Here is a 14,278-nt window from a genome sequence, read left to right as displayed (position 1 = left end):
CACACACACACACACACACACACACACACACACACACACACTTATGAGTCTAGAGAGAGAATTGTTCTTCAATGTTATGTACAGATTGTAGTTACATTTTCATTTAACAGTCATGACGCCTTCATCTTCTAGCATTGTTGTGTAAATGCAAGCAACTTAGTAAAGATTCTGCATCTGAACAACAGAAGAATACAGCAAGAGCGCTATCTAGTGGTCTACCAAGACACTGCAACCAGATGCAGATTCATAACATAATGGTATCAGTGTTGCGTATTGTTAAATTACCTTCCTGGCTTTTGCTTTCTTCTCATAATTCTCCACCAGTGGTTTTCTCTTCAGGCGTGAGATGGTTTTGGCAAACAGCTCCTCAAACTCCACTGTATTCACGATATGTGGTTCTTCTAGCGCATTCCACAAAGTGTTCTTCCTGAGCAAAACAAAAGATATATATTATGGTCGTCCCCACGCCACATTGCAGACTTTATTTTGTTGTTTAGTTTTTTAAAGCATTCTACAACATTTTTACCTTAAATCAGGGGTCGAGATGGCCTTTCTTCTTGTAGCCTGTATAAAGTCGTGTTCTAAAAACCAACTGGTCCTTATCTTATATGTTGTCGTGCAATACTAAGATATTCAAATATTGCAAGATTGCGGCACTAATCGCTACAATTAGCACCTCAATCACTAGCTGACAACTAGCCCGCTAATTGCTCGCTGGCAACTACCAGGTTCATATAGCTCGTTGGCAACTAGCCTGAATCATAAGCTGACAACTGGTGCACTAACTGCTTGCTAATAATTAGCCTTAATCAGTAGCTGATAATTAGTGTGCTAATCACTAGCTTACAACTAGCCCGCTAATTGCTTGCTGGCAACTACCGGGTTCATATAGCTCAGTGGCAACTAGCCTGAATCATAAGCTGACAACTGGTGCACTAATTGCTTGCTAATAATTAGCCTTAATCAGTAGCTGAAAACTCGTGTGCTAATCACTAGCTTACAACTAGCCCGCTAATTTCTTGCTGGCAACTACCGGGTTCATAAAGCTCGTTTGCAACTAGCCTGAATCATAAGCCGACAACTGGTGCGCTAATTCTTTGATAATAATTAGTGTTAATCAGTAGCTGACAACTAGTGTGCTAATCACTAGCTTACGACTAGCCTGCTAATTGCTTGCTGGCAACTACCGGGTTCATATAGCTCGTTGGCAACTAGCCTGAATCATAAGCTGACAACTGGTGCGCTAATTGTTTGCTAATAATTTGTGTTAATCAGCAGCTGACAACTAGTGTGCTAATCACTAGCTGACAACTAGCCCTCTAATTGCTTGCTGGCAACTACCGGGTTCATAAAGCTCGTTTGCAACTAGCCTGAATCATAAGCTGACAACTGGTGGGCTAATTGCTTGCTAATAATTAACGTTAATCAGTAGCTGAGAACTAGTGTGCTAATCACTAGCTTACAACTAGCCCGCTAATTGCTTGCTGGCAACTACCGGGTTCATATAACTCATCGGCAACTAACCTGAATCAACAGATGACAACTGGTGCGCTATTTGCTTGCTAATAATTAGCGTTAATCAGTAGCTGACAGCTAGTGTGCTAATTGCTTGCTGGCAACTACCGGGTTCATATAGCTCGTTGGCAACTAGCCTGAATAATAAGCTGACAACTGGTGCGCTAATTGCTTGCAAATAATTTGCGTTAATCAGTAGCTGACAACTAGTGTGCTAATCACTAGCTGACAACTAGCCCGTTAATTGCTTGCTGGCAACTACCGGGGTTATATAGCTCGTTGGCAACTAGCCTGAATCATAAGCTGACAACTGGTGCGCTAATTATTTGCTAATAATTAGCGTTAATCAGTAGCGGACAACTAGCCCGTTAATTGCTTGCTGGCAACTACCGGGTTCATGTAGCTCGTTGGCAACTAGCCTGAATCATAAGCTGACAACTGGTGCGCTAATTGCTTGTTAATAATTAGCACTAATCAGTAGCTGACAACTAACCCGTTAATCGCTAGCTGGTAACTAACAGGTTAATTGCTAGCTGACAACTAGCCTTAATCACTAGCTGTCAATTGGTGCGCTAATCGTTAGCTGATAATTAGTGCTAATTTGTAGCTGACAACTAGTGTGCTAATCACAAGCTGTCAACTAGCCCATTAATCACTAGTTGGCAACTAGCGGGTTAATTGCTAGCTGACAACAAGCCTTAATCACTAGCTGACAAATAGTGCGCTAACCACTAGGTGACAGCTAGCCTTTTTTTTTTGTTTTACCAAAAAAAATCCCCAAAGAGCAGGGAGGAAACCTTCGAAACAGGCTTGAAGGGATGAAAAAGCCTCTGTTTTTTCCTGACCTAACGAGAATTGGGATTTGTGGGTAAATTTATTTTTTGTGCCCGCTTTATAGTAACTGTTGTAAAAAATAATAATAAAACATCTATTAATAATAAGCATTGTAGAATTTATCGTACATGTGCTGACATACTTCTTGTCCTGAATCTGAATCCTGGTCCAGTAAAGAGGCTTCATGGGGCACGAAGGCTCCACCTGAGGTTTCCTGGGAGCCGCAAATGTAGATGGGGTTGTTGCTATAGTTAGATGAGACAAGGATGGAGGTGGTGGAGGAGGTGGGGGACCTGCTGCTGACACGGGAGGTGGAGGTGGAGGTGGAGGTGGAGGTGGAGGTGGAGGTGGAGGCGGAGGCGGAGGCGGTGCGGTGACGCTTGAAGTTTGTTTACAGTTCACCGCTGGTGACAAACACGGCAAAGGCTCTCCTGCCAGGGTCACGCCGACAGATGCCACGTTTAGTTTTTTGGTCGTCACCCTGTGCTGCGGGGTCAGGCAGTCTCTCCTCTTCACGTCGTCCTCGTTCTTGACAAAGCTCTCTCGGTCCGTTTGGACGCAGACGGTGCGGAAAGACTTCTGCGGGCCCGCGTCGTCCTGCGTGGACACGCCTACGTCTCTGAGCTCGCCACGTTTGAGGGGACCCGCCTGGGCAAGCTCGGCCTGCAGCTCAGACACGGCCAGCTCCAGACAGGACACTTTGGCCTCCTGTTCTTCTCTCAGTCTGGAGAACTCATAGTAGAAGTCCTCCTGGAAGTACATGACATACATAAACATCCAACTCGGCCATTAGTATAAAACCTGCTTATACAGTTCTGTGCTATTTTGCAAAAATATGAATAGTTACAAGTCTTATTGACCACTATCTTACAATTAACGTTTTTTTGATGTTTTATAAACTTAAAGGCCTACTGAAATGAATTTTTTTTATTTAAACGGGGATAGCAGATCTATTCTATGTGTCATACTTGATCATTTCGCGATATTGCCATATTTTTGCTGAAAGGATTTAGTATAGAACAACGACGATAAAGATTGCAACTTTTGGTATCTGATAAAAAAAAAGGCTTGCCCCTACCGGAAGTAGCGTGACGTAGTCAGTTGAACATATACGCAAAGTTCCCTATTGTTTACAATGATGGCCGCATGAAGTGAGAGAGATTCGGACCGAGAAAGCGACAATTTCCCCATTAATTTGAGCGAGGATGAAAGATTTGTGGATGAGTAAAGTGCAAGTGAAGGACTAGTGGGGAGTTGAAGCTATTCAGATAGGGAAGATGCTGTGAGAGCCGGGGGTGACCTGATATTCAGCTGGGAATGACTACAACAGTAAATAAACACAAGACATATGTATACTCTATTAGCCACAACACAACCAGGCTTATATTTAATATGCCACAAATTAATCCTGCATAAAAACACCTGCGTGTTTGTTACGCTAGCTCCCAGCTCCTCTGCTAGCTCCTAGCTCCATAGAACATGCCAATACAATTCAAACACCTGATCAACACACACAATCACTCAGCCCAAAAGACCGTTCACCTAACCCAAGGTTCATAAAGCTTATATATTTTTAAAAAGTTACGTACATACGCAAAAAAAAGTTGCGCACATACGGTCAAGCGATCAAATGTTTAGAAGCCAAAGCTGCATACTCACGGTAGCACGTCTGCGTCTTTGTCATCCAAATCAAAGTAATCCTGGTAAGAGTCTGTGTTGTCCCAGTTCTCTACAGGCGTCTGTGTATCGAAGTCAAAAGTCCTCCTGGTTAGAGTCTCTGTTATCCGAGTTCTTCCATCTTGACTGCATCTTCCGGGAATGTAAACAAAGAAGCGCCGGCTGTGTACTGTTGTTGCTGACTACGTTCGAAAAATACGTCCCTTTCGCACCGGCAACTTTCTTCTTTGCTTGCTCAGCTTCCTTCTCCATAATGCAATGAACATGATTGCAACAGATTCACGAACACAGATGTCCAGAATACTGTGGAATTATGAAATGAAAACAGAGCTTTTTCGTATTGGCTTCAATGTGGAAGGCATACCCGTGTTCCCCGGTCTACGTCACGCGCATACGTCATCCTCAGAGGCGTTTCGAACCGGAAGTTTAGCGGCAAATTTAAAATGTCACTTTATAAGTTAACCCGGCCGTATTGGCATGTGTTATAATGTTAAGATTTCATCATTGATATATAAACTATCAGACTGCGTGGTCGGTAGTAGTGGGTTTCAGTAGGCCTTTAACATTACAATATAACATTGTTATGCTTCTCACATTATATCAGGGGTGTCAAACGTCCGACCCAAGGGCCGGATCAGGCCCGCGGGATGAGTTTGCTAAGTATAAAAATTAACCAGAAATGTTTTAATGAAAGAAACTGCTGTTCTAAATGTGTCCACTGGATGTCGCAATAGCAATTCTTTGTATCTTTGTAGATGATGCTACTTATGTACAAAATAAACCACATGATGTTAGTACATCAGTCGAGGAAAATTATCAAACTACGTGAATAACATCTTGTAATTTTTTTTTATCTTGATAGATTAAAAAAATTAACAATGAGTGTACTGATGAACATTATCACACAATTTATTCATAAAGTATAAATAACGACAAATAAAGATAGAATACTATTAACCACAACATGTAAGTGTAAAAAAAACAACATGATTTGTACAATTTCAGAATGCGCTTGTTCTATTTTTAAACAAAGAAAACAAATATAAGTCGTGGGCAGGGACTTTTTACGCTTATTCGTAACTACAGTATTGTATTTGTGTGTGGTCACATTGGCACATTTTTATGTGTATATTTCTATGCAAGTGCCTATATGTCAGGGGTGTCAAACGTACGGCCCGAGGGCCGGATCAGGCCCGCAAACAGGTTTTATCCCGCCCGCGGGATGAGTTTGCTAAGTATAAAAATTAACCTGAAATTTTTGAATGAAAGAAACTGCTGTTCTAAATGTGTCCACTGGATGTCGCAATAGCAATTCTTTGTATCTTTGTAGATGATTAAATTAAGTTAAAGTACCACTGATAGTCACACACACACTAGGTGTGGCGAAATTAATCTCTGCCTTTGACCCATCATCCTTGATCACACCCCTGGGAGGTGAGGGGAGCAGTGAGCAGCAGCATTGGCCGGTAATAATTTTTGGTGATTTAACCCCCAATTCCAACCCTTGATGCTGAGTGCCAAGCAGGGAGGTAATGGGTCCCATTTTTATAGTCTTCGGTATCACTTGGCCGGGGTTTGAACTCACAACCTACCGATCTCAGGGCGGACACTTTAACCACTAGGCCACTGAGTAAAATAGAAATAAAATAAACCACATGATGTTAGTACATCGGTCGAGGAAAATGATCAAACTATGTGAATAACATTATTTGATTTGATTTCGATACAATATTCTTATCTTGATAGATTGAAAATGAACACCAATGAGTTGACTGATGAACATTATCACATAATGTATTCAGAAAATATAAATAACGACAAATAAAGATAGAATACTATTAACCTCTATTACAATTAAATGTAAGTGTAAAAAACAACAACATTATGATTAGTACAATTTTGGAATGTGCTTGTTCTATTTTTAAACAAAGAAAATAATCTGAAGTTGTCTTTATTTTTAAGTTATCGTGCTGTGATTTTAGCAGTCCAGCCCACTTGGGAGTAGATTCTTCTCCATGTGACCCCATCTAAAATGAGTTTGACACCCTTGCATTATATATTGTCACAAGGTTATTGAAATGAGCGACAATATATCACCAGAGACAAATATAAGTCGTGGGCAGGGACTTTTTACGCTTATTATTCGTAACGACAGTATTGTATTTGTGTGTGGTCACATTAAGTAATGTGTATTATTTTTCATATATTTGTATGTAAGTGCCTATTTATATTATGTCATTTGATGAACGTTCATGTTGGGAGTTGTGTCTCCATTTCGCCACCAGGGGGCACTTCCGCCTTAGTGAGTTGGTGAAAAGTCACGTGGTCTTCAATTACCATCAGTCAGACAGCAGGATAGAAGACAACAGACGCTACTATCTGCCTCATTTCTTTGTTCGTCACAGGTTAGTACCGTATCAAAACATTAATGATTTAATGTGTTTGTTGTAAAGTACAAGCAGGTACTGGTGAAAAGTTTGATGAGCAGGACACTCAATTTGTGTACTTTTGAGGTCCCTAAACTTGTCATAATCCCTTTTGCTATATGAGCTAGCTTAATTGCTACCGACAACGCTCAGTGAAAGTCGTGTGATTTGTCTAAAAGGCTCAAACTTCATTTACTTTTGGCTCCCTGTACATGATAAAAGTCTGTTATGCGTCCAAATGTTTTCAATTATATTTTTATGTGTTAAAATGATCGCTAACTGACATTTTGGGATTTCCTATTCCATTGCGTTGTACTTCATTAACAGTATTCCAAACGTGAGAATCAGAAATGTGACTGTTAAGAGAAAAGTATATTTACTTAAAGTTTTAAGGTTGAACATCTAAGTAGTCCATCCATTTTCTACCGTTTGTCCCTTTCAGGGTTGTGGGGGGGGGGGGGGGGGGGGGGGGGGGTGCTGGAGCCTATCCCAGCTGCATTCGGGCAGAAGGCGGGGTACAGAGTTGCATCTAAGTATAGTCATTTTGGCTGGCAGTATTTTCATTTCATATGAATATATCAAAGGGGAATGTTTTGAGTTGGTGATTTGATTTATGGAGGCCAGGCCTGGGCAATTATTTTGACACGGGAAAAGGGGGGTGGGCTAAATTTAGAGAAAAAAATTTGTCTTGGGGCCGGTATATCTATCTATCTATCTATCTATCTATCTATCTATATATATATACAACACACACATGTATACATATATATATACACGCACACAACACACACATTTGTACTGTATATATATGTATACATACATATATGTATACACATATATTAGGGGTGTGGGAAAAAATCGATTCGAATTCGAATCGCGATTCTCACGTTGTGTGATTCAGAATCGATTCTCATTTTTTAAAAATCTATTTTTTTTAAAATGTATTATTTATAAAAAATTGTTTTGTTTCGTTTTTTTAAAATTAATCAATCCAACACAACAATACACAGCAACACCATAACAATGCAATCCAATTCCAAAACCAAACCCGACCCAGCAACACTCAGAACTGCAATAAACAGAGCAATGGAGAGGAGACACAAACACGACACAGAACAAACCAAAAGTAGTGAAACAAAAATGAATATTATCAACAACAGTATCAATATTAGTTACAATTTCAACATAGCAGTGATTAAAAATCCCTCATTGACATTATCATTAGACATTTAGTTTATGAGATGCGATGCAAGTGTAAGACACTGTGACACTATTGTTCATTTTTCGTAATTTTTTATTTTATTAATGTTTGTAATGATAATATCAATGAGGGATTTTTAATCACTGCTATGTTGAAATTGTTACTAATATTGATACTGTTGTTGATAATATTCATTTTTGTCTCACTACTTTTGGTTTGTTCCGTGTCATGTTTGTGTGTCCTCAATTGCTGTTTATTGCTATTCTGAATGTTGCTGGGTCGGGTTTGGTTTTGAAATTGTATTGCATTATTATGGTATTGTTGTGTATTGTTTCTATAAAAAGTTTTTAAAAAATCATTTTTGAATCGAGAATCGTGTTGAATTGAAAAAAAAAATCGATTTTGAATCGAATTGTGACCCCAAGAATCGATTTTGAATCGAATCGTGGGACACCCAAAGTTTCACAGCCCTAACATATATGTAAGCTGTTAAAATCTACTGTACAGTATGTGTGCTTGGGTCCTATTTGTAGGAACACTAATACCTAAACCTCACAATAATGTCTGATTGAATGCTAAAAACTAGGGACGATAAATGCTTTAAAATTTAATATCGGAAATTATCGGTATCGGTTTCAAAATTATCGGTATCGGTTTCAAAAAGTAAAATGTATGACTTTTAAAACGCCGCTGTGTACACGGACGTAGGAAGAAGTACAGAGCGGCAATAAACCTTGAAGGCACTGCCTTCGCGTGCCGGCTCAGTCACATAATATCTACGGCTTTTGACACACTCACAAGTGAATGCAAGGCATACTTGATCAACAGCCATACAGGTTGCAGTGAGGGTGACCGTATAAACAACTTTAACACTGTTACAAATATGCGCCACACTGTGAACCCACACCAAACAAGAATGACAAACACATTTCGGGAGAACATCCGCACCGTAACACAACATAAACACAACAGAACAAATACCCAGAACCCCTTGCAGCACTAACTCTTCCGGGACGCTACAATATACACCCCCGCTACCCCCCCTTCCCCACACTTCAAACCCCCCCACCCCCCCCACACACACACCTAAACCCCCCCGCTCCCCCAACCCCGCCCACCTCAATCTCCTAATGCTCTCTCAGGGAGATTATGTCCCAAATTCCAAGCTGCTGTTTTGAGGCATGTTAAAAAAAATAATGCACTTTGTGACTTCAATAATAAATATGGCAGTGCCATGTTGGCACTTTTTTCCATAACTTGAGTTGAAGTTGTTGTCTTATTTTGGAAAACCTTGTTACATTGTTTAATCACAACAAAATTAGGCATAATAATGTGTTAATTCCACAACTGTATATATCGGTATCGATTGATATCGATATCGGTATCGGTAATTAAGAGTTGGACAATATCGGATATTGGCAAAAAAGCCATTATCGGACATCTCTACTAAAAACGTTATGACAGATTTTTTACCGAATGAGACACCCAGAATGTACATGAAAATAAAGAATGTGGGATTTACAATATTAACTATGAACGATAAAACACTGAATATTGACAACATATGAACGTCACCCCCCTTCTCGATCGACATATTTTACAATGAAGCGAAACGCAACAAAAATGCAACAAACAGCGAAATATGAACACAAAGGGCAAAAAAAAAAAAAAACACACCTACAATTTGATATATCACTAAGCTTTATAACTTTGTTGTAAAAATCTCCTTCCGCGTCTGTCCCTGACACCCGCATTTCAGGTTGGCCGCTCTGGAAACACTCTGTGGAAACGCTCCCCACCCACATTGCTTGTTGCCTCGTCTTAGCAGCTATGACTTAGATGACCATAGTAACTAGTATATCATGCAAAATAACATATTCCAACCATGGAAATACTTCGTATAGTTCAAGACTTACGGTCATTTGAAAATATATCACTGCACATCATGATGGCAGCTACAGTTTCCATCTTAAAGATCTAAAACAATTATTTGGGAAAGTCGGGCGGGCCAGATTGAATGTGGCAAAGTGTAAATATGCAAATTTAACAAAAACTGCGAAACTTTGAGGTTCATGAGAAACAGAACTGTAACTTCACTATAGAGGGTCGCCAAAAAATATCTGTTTCTCGACTGTGGTCCACATGGGCCGCAACAGTACTCATTTTTAATACATTTTTCCAACACTTGTGGCAGTAATGACATAATCAGACAAACAGAAGGTAAAGTCATTGAGAAGTTTATTGAGCGCAAAAAATATCACTGAAGTAGTGAAGCTCTAATTTTTATTTGTAATTTATTCTTATTGACAGTACTTAAACATATTTTCAATTAAAAAAAATGTTGCACTGCGTGATTATATGTAAATGTATTCTCATCAGTTTTTATGAGTCCCTTTTTGAAGTATATTTGATCAGTATTCATCTTTGTTAACAGCCTGACCTAAGTCTTGATAATAATCTTTTTGATTAACACATGCTTTTGTATCATTTGACAGGGTTGAACACTTTAAGAAGGTTAGATTTAATTATTGAATACGATTCGATTTAAAAAATCTGTAGTGGAAAAGTTTGGCCCCGAGGTCAAAAAGGTTAAGAAACTGTGTATTAAACTATAGTACAGGGGGGTCCAATGCGCTTCCCGGGGGCCGTAGCAAATCTTTCTAAAAATACTATTCCAAAAAATACTAAAAAACAACAACTGGAATAAAAGGGAAAAAATTTGTAATGTAACTAGACATGGGTGCCGAATCCAGGACTTTTTTGGCATCGACCTAATCCCGCCAGTCCTACGTAAAATCAAACGGTGCTATGTTACAGTACCTTGACTGCGCGCAGCAGTACTGTATAGGCTTAAAGTAAAGTGTGTTGCCTAGCTAGGAAGTAGTCTTTGCCATGAAGCTGAATGTGAGTTTGGCCTTATGTTGAACCCTACAAAGTGTTTGTTCTATAAGTAGGGATGGGTACCAAATCCGGTACTTTTGTGGCACTGACCAAATCCCGCCGGTCCAATTCATGTACTATTGGACGATGACATGTTGCGGTACCTCGTCGCATAGTGCACTTAGCCACTATGCCATCACTTCAGCAGCACTGAGAGCAGACTCAGCCAAACTACCTCGAGGTAATGTTGCAATATTCAATGCCAACAAAGAAATTTACTCAAAAAATGCTCTAACTTAAGTAAAGTGAAGCTCCACTTTTCAACAAATGTGCTAGCTTGATGCTAATATACATTGGCTTTGCTATTGACATGCTACTGATTAGCATTAGCGAGGTTACATGGAAATTTCAACATCTCCAAATTTGTTAATGAAAACTATGACTAAAATGCATGTTACAATCAAACAGCAGGTGCGTAACAAGTACAACACTTAGAGCAGGGGTGTCCAAACTTTTTCCACAAAGGGCCGCACACTGTCGAGTCAAAGCATGCGGGGGCCGTTTTGATATTTTATTTTGTAAAAAAACAAACAAAAAAATCTAAAACAGACATAAATTTACAGACAAAACAATGTGTCTGCTTCGTATGAATTATTAGTATTAAAATTAGCTACCATATTTGCTTATTATCTCCCTCTCCCTCTCCATGTGAGACAGACCCCTTCTTTGGCTATTTTTAAGACCCTTCTTAAAACCCATTTATATTCACTGGCTTTTAACCCAGCATGAGACTTTAAACTGTTTTTAACTTTTAACTTTTTTAACGGTTTTTAACTCTTTAACTGCTTTTTATCTAACAAATTGTTCTTAGGGTAATTTGTATTTGCTTTTTTAATGCGTATTTTACTTCTGTTTTAAATGTTATTTTTTAGTTTGTCCTTTTCCTCTATTTCTTTGTGGTGTACAGCCCTTTTTTCTTCAACTGTGGTTGTTTTTAAAGGGCTTTATAAATAAAGTTGTATGGTATGGTATTATGCTTACATTTTTACTGTTGTTTTTTTGTCTTATTTTATTTCAACAATATGCCGCGGGCCAAAAAAACTTGAGTTGCGGGCCGCAAATGGCCCCCGGGCCACACTTTGGACACCCCTGACTTAGAGTATTAATACTTTTTAGGGCGCAACAAAAGACTGGATTCAACTAACTAGCCAACATTATCATAAACTATACACTACTGATATCTAATGTTGCGGACTTACAACTGCAATTGCAAATTAATGTTATTCTTCTAAATTAGACTGAGATTTGTGATAAAACAAGATATAACAACTGGACAACAGTTATCATACTCAAATAATAATGTGACAATTAATAATTATTTAATATATACATATTTTAAATGTTATATAGTGTATTAGTTTGGAAAATTTAAAATATCAAAATGTCCCTAGCATCCTTTTGATTTTTCAGTATGTGGTAAAAGTTCACCCCTGCTGTTAATGAACAGGTAGGTAGTATTTCCTGCTTGGCATTGCTGCCTGTCGCACCTCCTCCAGTGCCCACGGGTCAGCTGCAGGGTCATCAGCCAGGAACCACCATTCACCAACGTTTCACTCCTTTAATCCTGGAACGTCTCCTGGTGGCGGAGCAGTGACAGGGACGTCTCCCTGTCACCCCCTGCAGCTGATAGCTGTTACCCCCTGCGGCTGTTATCGGGGTTAGTTGTTCTTTCCCCAGCTCCTGTCCTTCCTCCTCAGCCAGAGCCAAAAGCTGCCTTTCTCGGCCTCCTCTGCCAGATCTTTTATGGCCTTTCTCAGCTTTCTTCCAGTCACTCCTACGTCCCTCAAAAGGCGTGTGGTTGACAGCCCCACGTAGCCTCGGCAGCCAACTTCTACTGGGTAGATGGTTGTCTTCCAGCCAGCCTCCCGGCACTCAGCAGCCAGCTCCGAGTACTTGGCCTTCTTGCGCTCAAAGGCGGCCTCGATCCCCTCCTCCGATGGTACGGTCAGCTCAATAAGGTGCACCACTCTTGCCTTGCTGGACCACACTACAATATCCGGGCGGAGAGATGTAGTGGTGATCTCCGTGGGGAACCGGAGCTGCCTATTGAGGTCAACCCTCATGTCCCACTCCTGGTCTGGGGAAAAGGGCCTTGCTGCTGTCTCTCTTGGCCTGATGTATCTTTGACCCCCCCCTTCCGTGACAAAGCTGGTATGGTTCTCTGCTGGTGGTGATTCTTTGCTGCCCTGTCGACACCCCTCCAGCACCTCCGCTAGTTTCCTCAGGACCTGGTCGTGGCGCCATCTATAGCGCCCCTGAGAGAGTGCGGTCTTGCAGCCCGACAAGATGTGCTGGAGGCTTACGTTGGGAGCATTGCAGAGTGAGCAGCATTCCTCGTTCCCGAACCATTGGTGAAGGTTACGAGGACAGGGAAGCGTGTCGTAGGTTGAACGAATAAGGAAGCTGATCCTTGCCTGTGGAATCTTCCACAGGTCGGACCAGCTGATGTTCCGGTTGACCACTCCCTCCCAGGTTGTCCACCTTCCTTGTCGGCCCTGCGACACGGCCTTGATCTTATAGCGCTCTTCCTCCATCCTCGTCACCTCCGCCACCACCATCTCCTTCCTCTCCTTGCGGTTGGCCTTAGACCAGAACCGAGGCGCTTCTCCCCATCCTAGCCCTGCTCTTCCTGCCTGGACTCTGCCCATGAGCTCTTGGTAATGCAGCCTACTGACAGCTCGGTCGACCTCAGTTTGGGCTTTCCACTTTCGGCCAGTGGGAACCTTGGCATTGGCGTTCCTTACTGACTGGTCAGTGGACTCTCTTAGTTCGAGGACCAGCCTGGACTTCTCCTGCATATAGCCCAGACTGATAGACTGCAGTGGCAGCTGCAGTGCGTTCTTCCCAAAGAGGCCCGTTTCTGAAAGGCACCGTGGTAGTCCCAGCCACTTTCTGATGAATGAGTTGGCTTTTCCATCCATCTTACTCACGGCAGATGAGGGGATCTCGCTCATTTTCAGAGGCCACATCACCCTCCTGTAGAGTATGAACTGGTAGCACCAGACCTTGTACTTTCCAGGGAGTTGACTCTGGTCGATCCTTGCCAGGCCGTCCGTGAGTTGTTTCATGACAGTCCTCCCCATCTGTTTATCGGACAGCTCTGCAGTGTACTGCCTCCCCAGGCTTTTGATGGGTTGCTCAGACAGGAGGGGGATTTTCTCTCCCCCGACGACAAAGATGGTGTTGTCGTTTCTGACTCCCCTTCTGAGTGACAGGCTACGGGATTTGGAGGGTTTGATCTTCATTCTGGCCCATGATGTCAACTCATCCACCCTTTTCAGCAGTCGAGATGTACATGCTGCTGTCTGAAGGAGGCTGGTGACATCGTCCATATAGCTCCTCAATGGGGGTAACCTCTGACCAGATGGTGTTTTGATTCCTCCAACCATTTGCCTTGCTCCGATGAGGATTATCTCAAAGGCTGCCACGAACAAGATTGGAGAAATGGCACACCCCATTGCAATTCCCACTTCTAGATGCTGCCACCCGGTGGTGAAGTCCTGGAGGGCAAAGCACATCTGCAGATCGCTGAAGTAAAGCGCTACCAGGTTCTTGATGCAGGGTGGCATGTGGAAGAACTCCAAGGCGTAGTTGATCAGCTGGTGTGGGACCGATCCGTACGCGTTGGCGAGATCGAGCCAGATGACATGCAGGTCGGTCTTCTCCCGCTTGGCCTTCTGGATCT

The 14,278-nt window shown here is 41.6% G+C and overlaps 1 protein-coding gene across 1 annotated transcript in view; it reads right to left on the bottom strand.

Moving 5' to 3' along the window:
• Window positions 1–14,278, bottom strand: part of LOC133640755 (formin-like) — a 95,312-nt gene that overhangs the window by 39,377 nt on the left and 41,657 nt on the right. Inside the window, exons 7-8 of the mRNA XM_062034338.1 lie at window positions 2,492–3,099; window positions 286–427 (exon numbers count right to left, since the gene is read on the bottom strand). Of these exons, the coding sequence (XP_061890322.1) occupies window positions 286–427; window positions 2,492–3,099 (750 nt within the window). The remainder of the gene's footprint in view (window positions 1–285; window positions 428–2,491; window positions 3,100–14,278) is intronic.

The sequence above is a fragment of the Entelurus aequoreus genome, linkage group LG23 (genome assembly GCF_033978785.1).
Source record: "Entelurus aequoreus isolate RoL-2023_Sb linkage group LG23, RoL_Eaeq_v1.1, whole genome shotgun sequence".
NCBI classification, from domain to species: domain Eukaryota; kingdom Metazoa; phylum Chordata; class Actinopteri; order Syngnathiformes; family Syngnathidae; genus Entelurus; species Entelurus aequoreus.
This window is presented reverse-complemented; position numbering and strand designations above follow the sequence as displayed.